Source organism: Doryrhamphus excisus, chromosome 6 (assembly GCF_030265055.1).
Source record: "Doryrhamphus excisus isolate RoL2022-K1 chromosome 6, RoL_Dexc_1.0, whole genome shotgun sequence".
Taxonomy (NCBI): Eukaryota; Metazoa; Chordata; class Actinopteri; order Syngnathiformes; family Syngnathidae; genus Doryrhamphus; species Doryrhamphus excisus.
Window position 1 is genome coordinate 5974802 of NC_080471.1, and position 17880 is coordinate 5992681.

General features: G+C 40.4%; 4 protein-coding genes across 5 annotated transcripts; 1 reads left to right on the forward strand and 3 right to left on the reverse strand.

Moving 5' to 3' along the window:
• Window positions 1-366: 366 nt before the first annotated feature.
• aurkb (aurora kinase B) lies at window positions 367-6685 on the reverse strand. 2 transcript variants are annotated; one of them, XM_058075697.1, is made up of 9 exons: window positions 6361-6465; window positions 6024-6062; window positions 4026-4110; window positions 3907-3952; window positions 3645-3833; window positions 2597-2735; window positions 2357-2505; window positions 1425-1599; window positions 367-1161 (listed from the first exon to the last, which is right to left on the reverse strand). In XM_058075697.1, exons 3-9 carry the CDS (start codon window positions 4093-4095, stop codon window positions 988-990), a joined length of 942 nt encoding a protein of 313 aa, XP_057931680.1. In that variant the 5' UTR covers window positions 4096-4110; window positions 6024-6062; window positions 6361-6465; the 3' UTR covers window positions 367-987. The 2 variants fall into 2 exon arrangements, with proteins under 2 accessions (XP_057931680.1, XP_057931679.1); XM_058075696.1 differs by lacking the exon at window positions 6361-6465 and adding an exon at window positions 6542-6685 and having other exon boundaries at window positions 378-1161.
• A 269-nt stretch (window positions 6686-6954) lies between these two features.
• LOC131131211 (F-box/LRR-repeat protein fbxl-1-like) lies at window positions 6955-9079 on the reverse strand. Its single transcript, XM_058075695.1, has 3 exons — window positions 8902-9079; window positions 8730-8805; window positions 6955-8501 (listed from the first exon to the last, which is right to left on the reverse strand). Exons 1-3 carry the CDS (start codon window positions 9000-9002, stop codon window positions 7482-7484), a joined length of 1197 nt encoding a protein of 398 aa, XP_057931678.1. The 5' UTR covers window positions 9003-9079; the 3' UTR covers window positions 6955-7481.
• Window positions 9080-9278: 199 nt separating this feature from the next.
• Window positions 9279-12462, forward strand: cops6 (COP9 signalosome subunit 6). Its single transcript, XM_058075669.1, has 10 exons — window positions 9279-9354; window positions 9763-9888; window positions 9971-10102; window positions 10177-10265; window positions 10337-10399; window positions 10489-10536; window positions 10611-10725; window positions 10789-10881; window positions 11936-12036; window positions 12128-12462. The coding sequence occupies exons 1-10, from the start codon at window positions 9291-9293 to the stop codon at window positions 12266-12268; spliced, it is 972 nt and encodes a 323-aa protein (XP_057931652.1). The 5' UTR covers window positions 9279-9290; the 3' UTR covers window positions 12269-12462.
• Window positions 12463-12785: 323 nt separating this feature from the next.
• On the reverse strand, window positions 12786-14296 carry LOC131131197 (uncharacterized). Its single transcript, XM_058075668.1, has 4 exons — window positions 14241-14296; window positions 14114-14158; window positions 13877-14037; window positions 12786-13807 (listed from the first exon to the last, which is right to left on the reverse strand). The coding sequence occupies exons 1-4, from the start codon at window positions 14284-14286 to the stop codon at window positions 13001-13003; spliced, it is 1059 nt and encodes a 352-aa protein (XP_057931651.1). The 5' UTR covers window positions 14287-14296; the 3' UTR covers window positions 12786-13000.
• Window positions 14297-17880: the final 3584 nt, after the last annotated feature.

A 17880-nucleotide genomic window follows, 5' to 3' on the forward strand; every position in this document is an offset into this window, starting at 1 on the left:
GGCTCTTACGGGAGCTGGACTAGCCGACAAACTTTCCAACGTTATGTTGTGTGGAAGATTCAGAAGAGCAAGCAGTTAAGTAACAATTTCCTAATGTTACTCGTGTTACCAATAGCCATTTCCCACCACAATTAGTGGCCACATTAGACGTTACCATCGAGAGACATCTTGAAGTAACCTCTTTTCTTGAGAAACTAAGGACTGTCCAGTCTCTACTCCTGGATCGGATTCGGAATCCAACACATACGGCTGTATGGTAAAAAACTTTTTTTGTAACACACTTAATTTATATTTTCATAGTTTAGATTAGCTCATGATCACATATACAGTAAATATTTAAGATGAATTTCTTAGATATTTCTGTCTCAGTACCACATATGAAATATCAAATAAAAGTTGACAAGCGGCTGATTTGTCTCATTATTGAAACATTGATAGTACAGTCAGGTGGCTTTAAAAAAAGTGTATCTTTATGAAAAATTTGGTTACTGTGCTTTTATCAATAAAATAAAAAGAGACTAAGGCTGAAACCATCACCAAACACTTCTTTGCCGTTCTTTTCCCCTTTCATTATTTCCCAGCAGTACCCAATGCCTGTCCATTTTTTAAAATTGATGCTACAGTACATTACCATACATTTTCCTATATTTCACTCTAAAACCACCTCCTTTGTAATAACATCCTACAACAGCATTATGATGTTTATTATTAGAATTGTAGCTTTACTTAAAAGCCCCACGCATCTTGAGGCAGTGTTGAGGAGTACTTTGGTGTCAACACCATCAGAAACATTTGTCAGAGAAAAAAAAATGACAATAAAACAATACCTCTTGACGACAGATAAAATATACACCACACTGTACAATATAAAATGAAGAAGAATAATTTCTATCCACCACAAAACCATGGCAGTAGAATGAAAGTGGACAGAATAAAAAAGGGAAAAAAAACAGCCCTGGAAGGGGTGAGGGGGTTTGATTTGGGGGCTCACAAGGTGTCGGTAGGACAGCTAGGAGGCAAGACCCGGCGGGAGTTGGAACGCACCCACGGGTGATCAATAACGCTCTGCAGGGAGAGGCGATCGCTGGGGCAGTGGCGGAGCAGCTTGGAGATCAGGTCCCGTGCTCCGTCTGGGATAATCCGAGGGAACTTCAGATCCACCTGGAAAAAGAAAATGCTTTGTTGACTCAAATATACAGCGGTATGAAAAATTATTTCTTTTTTTTTTTTTTTAGCTTGTCACACTGAAATGTTTAATTAAATATTAGTACAGAGAAAATACAGTGTAAGACTATTTTATAAGACAGGTCATAAGTACTTTTGTCTAGGTTTCAATAAGCATTTGGCAAGCTTTGGCTTTCATATTTGTGTCCACAAAATATTACTATTATCTGTCAATCATTTTAAGAGATGTATGCACCAACCTTCATGATTCTTTTGTACGTTTCGGCATGGTTAGACGTCTCAAAGGGCGGGTTCCCCACCAGGCATTCGTAGCAGAGGACCCCGATGCACCATAAGTCCACCTTCTCGCTGTGGGTGTGGCCCTCGACCATCTCGGGAGGGAGGTAGTCCAGCGTGCCGCACATTGTACGACGTCTGCACAGAGGATCGTGCATGACAAACGGTTTCTAATGATCTGTACTAGCGGTGCACGATACCACGAATCATGATATGACACTAATAAATCTGATAATTCATTTCATTCATTCATTCATTCATTTTCAACCGCTTTTCCTCAAGAGGGTCGCGGGGGTGCTAGAGCCTATCCCAGCTGTCTTCGGGCGTAAGGCGGGGTACACCCTGAACTGGTGGCCAGCCAATCACAGGGCCCATATAGACAAACAACCATTCACACTCACATTCATACCTATGGACAATTTGGAGTGGCCAATTAACCTAGCATGTTTTTGGAATGTGGGAGGAAATTGGAGTACCCGGAGAAAACCCACGCATGCACGGGGAGAACATGCAAACGCCACACAGAGATGGCCGAGGGTGGAATTTAACCCTGGTCTCCTAGCTGTGAGGTCTGCGCGCTAACGATAAATCTGATAATATTAAAAATAATTCAAGAAAACGTGAGATTACAAGTACTATGCTAAAGGTGGGTTAGCCCGAGCAAATCAAGCACTCCTTTTCTCATACGTGTGACGTGCTGTAGATGTGGTGTAAAAAAAAAAAAACGTCAATCGGGGACCTCCCCACTGCCTCCGATACCAATGCTCTGCAAACACTTCACCCTCAACACACCAGAAGTCCACAAAGACACCCACGCCTCCAAAGAAGCTCCCATTTTGACACTAACATGATACTTTTAAAAATCCCCTTAAATAAAAAAAAACACACAGTTTACCTGAGAGAAGGTGCATGTACGGACCAACCAAAGTCGGCTATTTTTAGCTCTCCACGGTAGCCAAGGAGTAGATTCTCTGGCTTGATGTCGCGATGGATCACCTTCCTCTCGTGGCAGTACTGGAGTGCGTCAGATATCTCCTCCATGTACTGGTAACATTGATGGTATACCAATTATTCTATTGAAAAATCACTGAAATATACTGTATATAGGTATATCACAGTGGGATGGTTTACTTACAGTGGCGGCACGCTTCTCGTCAAATCGTCCACACCTCTGTAGCTCCTTGTACATTTCGCCACGTGGAGCATACTCCAGCACCAGAAACACCCTCTTTCGATCGTGGAAGTAGTTGTAAAAGCGAAGGATGTTGGGATGCCTGAGGAGAGGTAAAAAAAAAAATTGCAATTAACAAGTTATTAATAATGATATATACAGGCTGGACGAGTGGTTAGCACGTAGACATCACAGCTAGGAGATCCCAGTTCAATCCCACCCTCGGCCATCTCTGTGTAGTTTTCATGTTCTCCCCGTGCATGCGTGGGTTTTCTCCGGGTACTCCGGTTTCCTCCCACATTCCAAAAACATGCTAGGTTAATTGGCCACTCCAAATTGTCCATAGGTATGAATGTGAGTGTGAATGGTTGTTTGCCTATATGTGCCCTGTGATTGGCTGGCCACCAGTCCAGGGTGTACCCCGCCTCTCGCCCGAAGACAGCTGGGATAGGCTCCAGCACCCCCGCAACCCTCTTGAGGATAAGCGGTAGAAAATGAATGAATGAAAGAAAGATCTATATTGGATTTTTTTAAAAGCGCATACATACATAATATATATATATATATATATATATATATATATATATATATATATATATATATATATATATATATATATATTAACGACATTTCGTTGGCAATTTCACTACTGTGTTTTTGTGCAATGACAATAAAGGGAGTCCATCTAGCTATCTATATATATTTTTTTTTTTCTCCCCCCCCCCCATTGACTTTAATTTGTCACGGGTCTATAAAGGGCCGTCACCTTTATGGAACACCAAAGAGGGAGTGCCCTTAACAAGGGTTAAAAGAAGAGAAGAATATAAACAGGATGTTATGGACCGGCTGTGTCCTGATACTTTTGTCCCACTCACGATCAAGGTGACGTTTTACAGCCAAGAATGCTAAAATGTGACTTTAAACACTTCCGTACAGCTCGTTTTTCCGATAGTGACGGTTGATTTCTATTTCTATTGTTTTCCTGCATGGCAAAAAGTGTGCGAGCATTTACTTGAGACGGGCCTGGATCTCGATCTCCCTCCTCAGCTGGTGCTCCACACCCTCTTTCTCCATCTCTGACTTGAAGAGCACCTTCAGAGCCACGATGGCATGCATCTTCTTCACCCTGGCGAGGTACACGTTGCCAAACTTGCCTTTCCCGAGGGGTCGACCGATGTCAAAGTCATCGATGGTGATCTTCCTGTCCACAAAGTGATTATTCAAGAGGTTGGGAACACAGGAGGTCAACCCAAGACGGACGTGACTATACTTACTTTGCACATGGACCAGAAGACGAAGTGACACATTCTCTTCCTGGTCCTAAAAAAAAAGTAAAGAGTTATAAATTCCATGTCTGCTACTATATACCTGTACACATAGAGGCTCACATTACCTGTGCTGACATTTTTGTCAGTAGTGTCTGGCCGCGGCTTCATTAGAACACGTTGTGGGCCCACCGCCATACTTGGGGTGGCAAACTAATAATAACAAAATAGCAACAAATGAATGATTCCAATCAAGACTAATGAACATCAGACATCTTTAGAAATGGAAAAACATTTAAAAAGACAATACTACACAGTATTCAATTTGTGATTTCTTATACTGTATACAGTGATGTGAAAACCTGTTTGTCCCTTTAATGACTTATTTTGTCACACTCAAGTGTTTTAGATCAAACAAATCTAAATATTAGTCAATGACAACACAACTGAACACAAAATGTAAAAATGTAACGTTTTCTTATTAAGGGATAAAAAACACCCCATGTGATTAAAAGTGACTGCCCACTTAAACCTAAAACTGGTTGGACTGCTGACATGCAACAAGTCTCTTACAGCGCTGAAATTCTTTGCAAAATTGTTGTCATTCAGCCACATTTGAGATGCTGGAAAAGCCTCCAAGGGATTCAGGTCAGGACTTTGACCAGGTCACTCCAAAGTCTTCATTTTGGTTTTCCTTAAGTCATTCAGAGGTGGACTTGCTGTTGTTTATTGGATCATTGTCCTGCTGCAGAACCCAATTTGGATTCAGCTTGATGTCACTAACATATGGCCGCACATTCTCCTTTAGGGTTTTTTGGTGGACCGCAGAATTCATGGTTCCATTTATCATAGCAAGTCTTCCTGGTCCGGAAGCAGCAAAACCAGCCCCAGACCATCACACTACCACCACTATATTTTACTGTTTGTATCATTTACTTTTTTTTAATCCAGTGTTACTTTTATGCCAGATGTTATGAGACACACCTTGCAAAAAGGTTTGTCTCGTCAGACCACAGAGTATTTCCCCAAAGGTCTTGAGGGATCATCAAGATGTTTTCTGGAACGAGCCTTGTTCGTTTTCTTCAGCAGTGGTTTTGGTCTTGGAACTCTGCCACGCAGGCCGTTTTTGCGCAGTGTATTTCTTATGGTGGAGTCATGAACACTGATCTTAACTGCGGCAAGTGAGGCCTGCAGTTCTTTGGATGTTGTTGTGGGGTCTTTTGTGACCTCTGGGATGAGTTGTTGTTGCGTTCTTGGGGTGATTTTGGTTGGCCGGCCGTTCCTGGGAAGGTTCACCACTGTTCTATGTTTTCTCCATTTGTGGATAATGACTCTCACTGTGGTTTGCTGCAGTCCCAAATCTTTAGAAACGGCTTTATAACCTTTTCCAGACTGGTAAACTGCATCCGAGTTACTTTTTTCCTCACTTATTCCTGAATTTATTTAGTTCTCGGCATCTTTAGGTCTACTTCACTTTGCCAGGCAGGTCCTATAAGTGATTTCTTGATTGAGAACCGGTGTAGCTGTAATCATCAGGCCTGGGTGGGGCTACGGAAGTTGAACTCAGTTTTGATAAACCACATTTATGTTTTAACGGGGCTGGAGTGGGAGCAGGCAATCGCTTTTCCACACAGGGCCATGTAGGTTGGAATTTTGTTCTCCCTTGATAATAAAAAATATAATTTAAAAACTGCATTTTCATGTTCAGTAGTGTTGTCCCTACTAATACTGTATGTCCATTTGTTCGATGACCTGAAACATGAATGTGACAATCATGAAAAAAACCTCACACCAACATTAATAAAATGTTTTAATAGGGAAATCTGCCCATTTGTGATTTTTCCTGTCCAAAAATAGGCCATCTCAAGACTTGCTGAGAGAATAACATAAGGAAATACACTGTATTTTCTTTTTAAATACATAGCCTGATATTATGACTCTAATTTTACTTGTTGCAATACATGTTATGCATGATGACTGGATAAACTACTACGACCACAACATTCATTATTGATGTCAATCTGCAATGGTAAAGCTCTAATAATATAAACACAAAAGCTACCAACAAATAACTACACGCTTATAATCAGATATCAGTTTAAAAAAAGAACATCCCTATATCTTACCGGCCGCTGGAAAGTCCGAGGCTCACAATTCTCTTTATTCTGTGAAGGAAAAAAATGCAAGTATGAAGTTTAGCAAATTACGTTCTTCAATAATTGTTGAATACAAATTAAAACCAAACATGTCATGTCATCATGTTTGTGCCATAAATGCATACAGGCCTTTAAAACCACAGACTGGGACGATATTTAAGACGTTCATGGTGTTCATATAGCTATTCTTACGAACAATGCTAAACAGCGACGACAAGGCCGCGAACCATGTTAAAAAATAGCTATAACTTTTTGGGTTTAAAATTAAAGCTCTTAATGTCATCTAGTGCGGTGTACAATCACATACCTATTTGGCGCAATGTTCTAACACCATAAAAACAAATATAAAGCGTTAGTTCAAAATATATGCTAAACCTCGGTCGGCTAGCTCGCTAAAAGTCACCCAAACTGAAGTGACTGCGCATGACAGTCAACTCTGGCCGGCCAATTTCTTACTACAACAACTTCAATAACGCAAGAACATTTACCTGCATGTTCGTGGGGAAAAAAAATCAGTGGGTAATGACTTCAAAAGCGTGGCAAAAACTCCTCAGTCGTACACTTAATTTGCACGGCCGCCAACGTTTTCAAACTGTCACAAAAGACGAAGCTGATTGGGCAGCCGATCTCTGAGCGCTCTCATTGGACAATACGGCCCGGAAACAGGACAGGGACAAAATTGCACGATTGGCTGAAATAGAGAATGACCCGCCTCTTTAATGTTTAGAATACACTTTGGATTTCACGCAAACCTCTTTGTTTCTCTTTACTTGACCCATGCGACGACTAAAGTATAAATAAAAGTAAGAAAAAAATAGGATTACAATAACGTTAAGGCAATTGGTATCGTGTATTCAAATGTGTTAGTCATCACCGGATCAGTCCTTTGTAGATCAAAATATCCCAAACCTTTTTGTCTTTTATGTCTCATTTATTTATTGTTTTACTAGTTTTTTCCACAAAATACCACCACCATTTTATTTAAATGGACATCAGACATAACACTTGTGAATTCTGCACTGTGATGTGAAGCCGTATGTATTAAAAAATTATTTATTATAGACAGGATCTTATTCATTATGAACATTTCTTGCATTACTTAAAAGAAAGAGAAATGATTTAGAAGAATAAAGTAATTTAGCAGAAGTAATTTAAAAGAATCATAGACATTTAAAATATGTCAAGTTGTTCCTTCAGGCCAAAAAAGCTCAGTCTTGAAAGATCCCTCAACATGTGGATCAGCAGAAGTCCAGTCAAGAAACCGCACTTGGTCCAATTCCTAAGTGTTTCTATTTATGTGGTCACCTATGTTTTCCACATGAATACTGGAAGGTCAAATCAACATGTGCTTCGACTGGAGTGTAAACACTTGGTATGGTGTTTGAATGCTATAACAAAGGAGTTGTTCTTTAAAAATGATGCATTTGCTTATTCTGCATTGCTCTGAACAGAACAATTGCTGAAAGCAAGTGTGCAGCACGGCAGCAGGATAGCCAGGGAGCGACGCAGATTCGGAATCAGTTCATCTGGTTTGCTCTCATTGTTGACATTATCTCCACCTGCGGGTTCCTCCTCGCCTTCCTGCTCCTCATCGCCGCCACCTCCTCCCTCCGGGGGACACATCCGCGGCTGGAAGACCACATCTAAAAACTCCAGTCTATGGAGCCCGGCAAGGCCGCGAAGCATTCTACAGCTCCGTACAATCTGCATTTCGCTGAGGGTGCAGGCCTTTAGATAGAGGCGCTTCAGGTCCTTCAGGCGGCTGGCGCAGAGCAACCCGGGTCCGACTTCCTTGCCGCCAAGGCTCAGCTCCTCGAGTCCCAGCCATCCTGCCCCTAACCCTAGGGAAGCCATTTGCAGCTGGTAGCCCTGACGTGTAGTGATGCTTATTTCTAGAAACTTAAGACGAAATAGCCCTTCCACACCGCATGCCCCGTCCTTTGCAGCACAGGTCCTGAGCCCGCTAGCGGTTACTCGAAATGTGTCACACAACTCCAAACGGCTGAGCCTCTGCCACGACGTCAGACTCTGCAGATGCTGGTCTTTAAAAGAAGGGACATTATTAAGGATTAAACATTCAATAGAAATCCCTGACGGAGGCCTACATCCATGACTTCCTTTCTGTTTAGCACTGGAGGTGGCTTCAGCATCCTCTTGAGACGAAGTGGGAAGGTCCTGGTTGAAGAAGCTCTGAGGCAGCTCACAGCCTCGCAGTTCCAACACTTTCAAGGATGGAGGCAGGAGTTGGCAACTGGGGAGGCTTCTCAAGTCGGCATGCAGAAGGTAGAGCCTACTCAGGCGAGGACACTTGGTGGACAAAACTTTGAGCCAAGCCTCTGAGAGGAAGGTGCCTCCTCGGACGGAGAGGAGCAAACCACGCAAGCGTAAGCACCGAAGGCCACAACCTAGATACTGTCGGAGCAAGGCCCAAAGAATACGGGATGTCATCTTATGGAGAAAAGAGTGGAGAGAGAGACTTCATGACAATGGGAATGTTAGAGTCCAGAGACAGACATTTTATGTCATCAGGAACACAATGTCAACAGGTCCAAGTTAGGGTTCACAAAACAATTGCACTACTAAAACCAAAACATAAAACGCAAGATACATTTTTAGAGGCAAATATAAGACCCAGAAGTGAAGATAGTGTCACATAAAAGGTTCACTTCTTCTTACCCCTTTCCACGCAGTCAGGTCCACAAGTCTCCACAGTCTTTGATCCCTCACAAGGCGTCTCCATCTCTTACACACCCTGAAAGGACGCCATTTAATACAACACTTCAATCATCAATCATGGAGTGGTTATTGTCATCAAGATCAATGCGGGGAAGCTTTATTATTATCTTACCTTCCAGCTCGGACCAGCTCACGAACGCTCAAATATGACAGCACGTCAAGTAGGATGTTTTCTGGCAGATAGTTGAGGTTACAAGGTGTAAATTCATCCATTATGTGAACTAAACTCTTGACACTTTGTGTGTGTGTGTGTTGGACGGACAAAAACGCTGAAGCACCACCGGGGTGCGCCTTCATCAACACTCCGCCGGAAACAGCTGCTTGACGACATGATTCTGTGTCACGTAAACGAAATTAAAACTATAATAATAATACTAAGAATTTATAGAATGGCTTCATATTATTAAAAAAACCTCCCAATTGTATATGAATATATTTTGATACATTAAAACATGTAAACAGTCACGGCAGCTAAATGTGTACTTCACAAATCCACAGCGCATGCGCGGCTCTCCGGACAAGATGGCGACCAGCAACGGCGGTGGAATGGAAGTAGACGGGGCAGGCGAGTATTTTATTTGAGCATATATTCAAATTATTCTCATCATAGCAACACAACTCCACACTTATGCTATGTTTAAATATAATTCCGTCCGTTTAGGGCGAAGAATTTGCGGTATAAGTTCCCAGGCTGCTCGTTGGCTGACACGGGCTTAGGTTGTTGCAAAGATGTCAACAAATGAACTAGTTTGAGGCAATATTCTCTTCTTTGTTTATTTAACTCAATCTGTGTCACTGCATAATGCTAATAAATGAGACAATATATAATATTGTAGAGTTATTACCACCCCCATATCCCATTAAGCTATCATATTGTTGCCTATGTTTTTAAATATGTCTATCTTATGTAGTCTGTAGTGTTGTTAATTGCCGAGAAATGAACTTGTGTGTTTCTTCTGTTGTGTGTCTGCAGCGAGCCCCAGTGTGATGGCCTCAGGGATGACCGGCAGTGTCTCTGTGGCTTTGCATCCTCTTGTCATCCTCAACATATCGGACCACTGGATACGGATCCGCTCACAAGAAGGACGACCGATGCAAGGTCAGCTTATTTAGCTTTGTGTAGTTTGTGTGCCTGTCAAGCCGGACTGGTGTGTCATCTCTGGTTCCCTCTCACATTCCAGTGATCGGTGCGCTCATCGGGAAGCAGGAAGGCCGAAACATCGAGGTAATGAACTCCTTTGAGCTGCTCTCGCACACCATCGACGACAAAGTGCACATTGACAAGGAGTACTACTACACCAAGGAGGAGCAATGTGAGCTTTCATGAAGAAATGCCATCTGTGTTCGTTACGTAGTGTTAATTATGTGTGTGTGCGTGCCTTCACAGTCAAACAGGTGTTCAAAGACATGGAGTTCTTGGGATGGTACACCACTGGCGGCCCCCCGGACCAGTCTGACATCCACATTCACAAGCAGGTGAGCAATAATCCTCGTATTGCTATCAGATTAAATACAACAACCCTGATTGTCATGGCTTCTCCTGTCAGGTGTGTGAGATCATCGAGAGCCCGCTCTTCCTCAAGCTCAACCCGATGACCAAACACACTGATGTGAGTTTGGAAAGAATAGAAATGATCTGTTCCTGTCTCAAACTGTCAAACATATGTAAAAACAAATTAAGCGCTATTTTCTTCCCCAGCTTCCCGTTAGTGTTTATGAGTCCGTCATTGACATCATCAGCGGCGAGGTAACCTTCCTCCCTTTCAAGTATGACCCTTACCTTAGCAACGCGTTCTTTCAACGTCGTCCTCACTAACGCAGGCCACCATGCTGTTTGCCGAGCTGAACTACACCCTCGCTACTGAGGAGGCCGAGAGGATAGGCGTGGACCACGTGGCCCGCATGACGGCCACCGGCACGGGCGAGAACTCCACAGGTAAGTTTGGGACAACAAACAGTCAACACAATAAGGTTGTGATATCTCGTGTTGTCGCCGCAGTCGCTGAGCACCTGATAGCCCAGCACAGCGCCATCAAGATGCTGCACAGTCGTGTGAAGATCATCCTGGAGTATGTTAAAGCGGTGGAAGCAGGTGAGACGCCGTTAATGAGCCTGATGGAAAATGGTTATACTTCCTTTCAGCACATCGTTAAGTTGAGGAGCCTCACGCTGCATTACGAGTTCTTTTGATGTCGCATGTACGACTTAGTCTTCTCTAATAATAACAATATCTCTTATCTTAAGTCAATAGGAAGCATTTAGCTGTCATTTGATTTTCAAGAAACTTGACTTTGAACCTGTGCCTTAGCATCGATCCACTAGATGGTGCTGTTTTTCTTGTATTGTCACTATTGAATGAAAATAATAATATTAACGTTTTCAAGGAACCCAAGGACACTGTACATAAAAGCAACGCACACATAAAATTCCCCCACATTTTGTGACTTAAGAAATATATTTTTAATAAATATTACTTTTACTTGTAATGAAATAACAACTAAAAACATATTTTTGGTTCATATTATGGTAAGACAATTGTAAAAAATGGAATCCATAATATATTTATTATTAAATATTTTATTTAGGATGTAATTATTTGACACCTCCCATTTCAAATTATTTGTTGATTAACCCCCCCCAGAAATATATATATACACACATACATATATATATTTTGGTTTATTTTATAGTAAAATAATTGTCAGCATTTAAAAAAAATGCATTTTTTTTTAAATAAATCTTTTATTGTTATTATTTATTGTATTTGTTATTTGATGCCTCCCAATTCAAATTATATATATTTTGGTTTATGGTAAAATTGCCAGGATTTTTAGCAAAAAACATTATTAATTTAAGTAAATTAAAGTAAATTCTAAATAGTATTAATAAAAAAATACATCTTTATTTCTTGATTTTGATGTAATTATTGGCAGTCCCCTCCACTGCAAATAATTTATTTGTAAAGTTAATAACCTATTTGCAATAAAACAAGTAATTACAAGGAATTGAATTGCTCAAAACGACTAGTATGATGAATGGCCATTATTGGAAGTTTGTAAATGAATGTAATTAACAAGGAGGGGTGTTGCATCATTTGGAGTACACGTGTATTGAGTTTGGTTTCTGGCCTTTTCTTGGTCCGACAGGAGAGGTTCCCTTTAACCACGAGATCCTGCGAGAAGCTAACGCCCTGTGCCACAGACTGCCGGTCCTCAGCACCATCAAGTTTAAAACTGACTTCTATGATGTAAGTCCTCTGTTATCAACCCACCTAAAAAAAAAATCCATTCAAGCTTCTATGTTGTGACGTCGCCCCCTTGTGTTCCCCCCCCCCGAAGCAATGCAACGACGTGGGCCTCATGGCCTACTTGGGCACCATCACCAAATCCTGCAACAGCATGAACCAGTTCATCAACAAGTTCAACGTCCTCTACGACCGACAGGGCATCGGCCGCAGGATGCGAGGACTCTTTTTCTGAATCTGAAGGCTTTTTTTTTTGTTTATTTTTGTTATCAAGACAACGACAAGTGTAGCCCAAAGCACTTTGCCACACCGGTAAACAAACCATGGCTCTCACCACTGGAAATGAACATTTTACCCCTTTTTGTTGAATTCTAATTTGATCATTATGTATGTATTAAAATGTTTACTGTTATTGTTTTTTCCATAAGACTCTCCATAGTGTTTCCTTCTCTGCCTGCAGCATTTATTAACATGTCAGCGGTGCGCTTTTTAAACAAGCGTGTGAAGGTAACGCAGCATCAGCATCGTTTTTAGTTTGTTTGAAGTTGGCTTCCTGCTGTTTAACAAGGCATGCGGGGACGAGTCAGCATTCAACGTGTAGCACGACTCCGTTTAATGACCAGCTGGGTTTTTATGTGGCGAGGGAGTAGCCAAACAACCAGAAGTCATACGTTTAGATTTTGTCCACCATTTTATTTTTCTCGTTCAACATTGTTTCATGCTTAACTTGTGGTGGGCCGTACTACCTTTACCCCCAAAAAAAAAAAAATGTGGTTACTTATGATGCTTTTCCAAAGAACTGCATGGCGGGCCGTAAAAAAAGGCTCTCAGGTGTCATATTTGGCCGCGTACCATAGGTTGCCCACCCCTGGGTTACGTTACTGCTGCTTCACATCCGGATGCGTTCAATGGCATCTATGTGCTACGTGTTCAATCAATTAGAGTCCCGCTGATTTCAAACATGGTCCTATTGGGTCTCATCCACGGGTTCGTCAGCAGGTGCTTCTGGTTGAGGGTACTGGAAGCGGGTCGGGTCGTACAGGTCATCCCGGGGGTCGTAAGGCATCGGGGGGTGGTAGTACGGGAAGGGGATGACTTTTTTCTGCATGGGAGGAGGAGGGGGCGCTGGTTCCTCCACAGGTTCCTCCTCCTCCTCTTCCTCCTCCACAGGAGGGGGTGGTGGTGGTGGTGGGGGTCCCACGACCTTCCCCTTCATGGGTCTGGGTGGGTGGTCAATGAGGCAGTCGGGGTCCCAGTAGGGGTCACAGTCGTACTCCATGCCCTTGAAGGAACGAATGAGGGCCGGCGGAGGAGACTTCTTAACCAGGATCGGCGGAGGAGGGGCTGACTTTTTTGGTGGAGGCGGCGGCGGCGGCTGGGGTGCTGCGGCCGGGGCAGGTGGGGCCTTCTGAGGAGTGCAGTGGGGGTGGTAGCGGGGGTCGCAGAGAACTGGCACGGCGCCGGCGGGTAGGTAAACTATGTGGGGCTTGCACAGGGGGTCCTTGTTGTTGCACAGGTACAGAACATCAGCCTGGGAGATGGCGGGGGCGCGAGGGAGAGGCGGGGGCAGGGTGGCGGGCGGATCCGTGGCTTTGGGGACACCCTTCATGGGGGGAGGCGGGGCGACCACTTTGCACTTTTTGTCGGTGCTCGGGTCGCACATGATCTGCGGGACCCCCAGTTTGCTCTGGAAGTAGGAGGCGTTGGGGCCGTAGGTGTTCTCCAGGTACCTCATCTGCTGGTACAACATCCTCAGCTTGTCGATCTCATACAGCTGACACGCAACACCACATTAGGCAGGCACCAATATGACAACAACTGTGTGTGTGTGTGTGTGTCATACTCCTTCCGTGTGTCCAATACTGCTGTAGTAGCGATAGTAAGCCTGGAAGTCCGGGTTCCCTCGGTACCATCGAGAATCCACGTTCCTCTTGGGCCTGGAGTGAGTCAGGAAGTCGTTGGCCCTCTCTGAACCGATGCCGACATCACCGACAGGAACCATCCCTGGACCAAGATGGAGGGAAGATCATAGCTACGTATATACGGCGTCAGTATATGATGATGATAAAGAGCAGTGTACCTTCCTGCTTGATGGCGCTCAGCAAGGATTTGGCCTCCAGCAGGCCTGCAGGAGCAAACATAATATTGTTGAAATGTACACGCCGAGCATTGGGACGCTTTAATGGAGGCTTGCTTTCACAGCTGACCTGGAAGCCATGTGAGGCAGCTCAGCAAACACAACGTGGAAATCATCTGGACTCCTGAATGCAACACATTCAAATATTTACATACAGAATGAAAAAATAACAAAATAATGCAAAAAAACAACCATAAAACTTCATTATTGTAATGAAATATAACACTATTTACTTCATCATAATTATTTTAATTCTGATTGTTTTGATTTGATGTTCCCACTCTTTTGTTGTTTTGTCTTATGTAAGATTCTGTGATGATATGTCACAAAAAATCACTAATTGAATTGGTAACTGCTATGGCGTGGAGAAGGGGTAGGATTTAATCAGCTTTGCTTCTTCCTGCTCCTTTTCAGACATGTGTAGTAATGAGGTGTTGTGTGTGTGCATGTATGTATATATGTATATATATGTATATATATGTATATATGTGTAGATATTGTAAGTGTATTGTATTGTAAGTGTATATGTGAGAAACAATAATGTAACATAATGTGCTTGTCTGGAATAAATTTAGAAAGAAAGAAAGATTTGTTGATTACTCCAGCCAGCTTATAAACATTTTCAAAAATTCAAACTTTTAAAAAAAATTTGAAATGTACTGAAAAATTGTCAATCATAAGGAAAATGAAATATACTATTTACTTCATAATAATATATTTTAATTCTGATTATTTTGAATTGATTACTCCAGCCAGTTTATAAACATTTTCAAAAAAATCAAACTTTTTTAAAATTAGAAATGTACTGAAAAATTGTGAAACATGAGGGTAATGAAATATGACACTATTTACTTCATCATAATCTATTTTAATTCTGATTATTTTGATTTGTTGATTGCTCCAGCCTGTTTATAAACATTTTCAAAAAAAATAACTTTAAAAAAAAATTTGAAATGTACTGAAAATTGTGAAACATGAGGGTAATGAAATATAACACTATTTACTTCATCATAATCTATTTTAATTCTGATTATTTTGATTTGATTACTCCAGCCAGTTTATACACATTTTTAAAATTCATTTTTTTTAAAATTAGAAATGTACTGAAAAATTGTGAAACATGAGGGTAATGAAATATAACAATATTTCCTTCATAATAATCTATTTTAATTCTGATTTTGATTTGTTGATTACTCCACCCAGTTTATAAACATTTTTAAAAAATTCAAATTTTTTGTACTGAAAAATTGTGAAACGTGAGGGAAAAACATATGTAAATGTGCAAAATATTTATATAACTAATAATCAAATACATAAATTAAAAATAAATAAATGCTATTTATATAATAATTATTGCAGAAAAATCCATAAGAAATTACATTTATTAATGTCAGTTGATGTAAACATCCACTTTGGTGCATTTCTTTCAAAAGACAAATTTATCTACATAAAAAAAAAAAGTATTTTAGTATACAAACATGTATTATTAGAAACAGTAGAGAAAATGTACAAAAGTAACAAATGGCTCACCTACTTTCATGAAGACGTCCTCACAGCTCTCACTGGACCAGGCGGGTTAAATAGACGTACGTCTCAGTGCGGGTCACTCTAAACCCTCAACCTGTCATCCAATAGGATCCCTCCTTCATTTAGGAATCAAAATCCTATAGCCCACCCCCAACCACCCCCTTTTTTTTCCATACATACACTTTAATACGGTTGCCCTTTGGCGACAATTAAAACAAAAAAATCTGCCAGCCTTCAGTAAAAAGACGTTTGGATGGAAACAAGGTCATTAAAGCAGAGAGGCCCTGCTGGGAAAAGTGCAACTGGGAGCCAAAATGATGCCGACTAACAACATCCCAGCCAAAAAAAAAAAGAAGGGGGGGGGGGGGGGGGGTGTAGTTTACAGATGAGTGTGTCAAAAAAGGTGCTTATTAGTTGTTCTTTGACATGTGGCCTGCAACACCTGCTTGGCGTTTTAAGCTTCTTTGCTGTTTAACAGTCACACACGCCAATGTGGCAATTTAACCTTTTTATAGGACACCAACATTTCAAGTCAGTTTTTTTCCCTTACGTGCTATAAGAAACCCTACATTTTTTTTTAAATACACCTTTCCAAAAGTCTAATGTTGCAATATAACATTTATTTTTAAGCATAGTTATGTAAAGTGACTTTCGACGCTCCTCCCTCTCCCAATGGGAAAAATGAAATGTATAAAAATATGCACTCAGCAGTGAGCGGAATAGCCGTTTATCAACTCCTTTAAACTTAGCGACACAAACCGGAATGCTTTCTATGCACTGGCGGTGTGACGACCACAGTCGAGTGGGCGTGCCCGGAGGCGGAATGTAGGTGGAATACATTAAAACAGACACAAAATCCAAAGAAATACAGCTGAATAGGTGCAGATTCTGGAAGATCTAGAAAGCTGTGCTGGTTATTGTGTGGAGCTGCTCTATGGGAGTCCACAACACAATACAATGGGATGAAAAATGATCATTAGGGGTCTCTTTTAAGTAACTCGTATTAGACAAAATTAAAATCATATTCATTTTATATTTCATAACTGGAGAAAAATGCAAGACCAATTACAAAATTGCAAGAATTTAGTTTGCACTACTGTATTATAATAATTGTATAATTTATATACATAAATATATATACACATAAAAATAAAAAAATCAATATATTATAAATTATAAAAATTAAAAATAGTAATATTATTCATCAATCATCAAATTATAAAATTAAAAATAATAATAATAATCCAGTAGTGCAAACTAAATTCTTGCAATTTTTTAACTGGTCTTATTTTTGACCAGTTATGTAATATAAAATTAGATTTATTTATTATATACATTTTAAAATGCAATTTTATTATACTTAAACTATTATATGATTACTATAATATATATATATATAATAATTTTAAATATAATTTATTACACTTAAATTATTATTATTATTAGATTATTACTACTGAAGGGTCTAAGTACAGCTTCAAAATGTAAAAAGAACTGGTGAGATAAAAGTGTTGAGAATTAAAGTGAAATATTTGACCAGTTATGTAATATAAAATTAGATTTATTTATTATATACATTTTAAAATGCAATTTTATTATACTTAAATTATATGATTACTATAATATATATATATATATATATATATATATATATATATATATATATATATATATATATATAATTTTAAATATAATTTTATTACACTTAAATTATTATTATTATTATTAGATTATTACTACTGAAGGGTCTAAGTCAGGGGTCAGCAACCCGCGGCTCCAGAGCCAAATGTGGCTCTCCAGTCTCTTTGTTGCGGCTCCCTTTGCAATGCTTGAATATTTTTTAGCACTTGTGTGGTGAAAATGCACGTCTTTGTTATGAGTTTACAAAAATCCAACTTTGTGTGAGACCATGAATGCATCCTGACTGAGTTCTGACTGGTGACTGAATGAGCAGACAGGATGCTATCCAGTTCTCTCTGACAGGTTAACATGAAGGGAAATGAGTAATACTTTGAGTTATTTGAGTTATTAATTATTATTAATGAGTTATTTGACGATTCTAAAAAATAAATTAGAGCTCATTTAAAAACAAAAGTTTATCTCCAGTACTAGTAAGAGTAGTCCAACTCGACTTTTTTTTTATCTGAACTACTTTGACACCCCCAAATTCCCTCCAATGTTGT

What these genes read in the sequence shown, in the direction of transcription:
- aurkb (XM_058075696.1), bottom strand. An exon ending in CTCGGACTTTCCAGCGGCCG is followed by an intron (nt 4,111 to 6,023) that starts GTAAGATATAGG and finishes TGTTATTATTAG; the next exon opens with TTTGCCACCCCAAGTATGGC. An exon ending in ACGAGAAGCGTGCCGCCACT is followed by an intron (nt 2,506 to 2,596) that starts GTAAGTAAACCA and finishes CAATGTTACCAG; the next exon opens with TACATGGAGGAGATATCTGA.
- LOC131131211 (XM_058075695.1), bottom strand. Translation starts at nt 9,002, where the DNA reads ATGGATGAATTTACACCTTGTAACCTCAACTATCTGCCAGAAAACATC. An exon ending in GAGCTGGTCCGAGCTGGAAG is followed by an intron (nt 8,806 to 8,901) that starts GTAAGATAATAA and finishes GCGTCCTTTCAG; the next exon opens with GGTGTGTAAGAGATGGAGAC. An exon ending in ACCTGACTGCGTGGAAAGGG is followed by an intron (nt 8,502 to 8,729) that starts GTAAGAAGAAGT and finishes TTTCTCCATAAG; the next exon opens with ATGACATCCCGTATTCTTTG.
- cops6 (XM_058075669.1), top strand. Translation starts at nt 9,291, where the DNA reads ATGCGCGGCTCTCCGGACAAGATGGCGACCAGCAACGGCGGTGGAATG. An exon ending in CGATGACCAAACACACTGAT is followed by an intron (nt 10,400 to 10,488) that starts GTGAGTTTGGAA and finishes TTTCTTCCCCAG; the next exon opens with CTTCCCGTTAGTGTTTATGA. An exon ending in CACGGGCGAGAACTCCACAG is followed by an intron (nt 10,726 to 10,788) that starts GTAAGTTTGGGA and finishes TTGTCGCCGCAG; the next exon opens with TCGCTGAGCACCTGATAGCC.
- LOC131131197 (XM_058075668.1), bottom strand. Translation starts at nt 14,286, where the DNA reads ATGATTTCCACGTTGTGTTTGCTGAGCTGCCTCACATGGCTTCCAG. An exon ending in GAGCGCCATCAAGCAGGAAG is followed by an intron (nt 14,038 to 14,113) that starts GTACACTGCTCT and finishes ATCTTGGTCCAG; the next exon opens with GGATGGTTCCTGTCGGTGAT. An exon ending in GTATTGGACACACGGAAGGA is followed by an intron (nt 13,808 to 13,876) that starts GTATGACACACA and finishes GTTGCGTGTCAG; the next exon opens with CTGTATGAGATCGACAAGCT.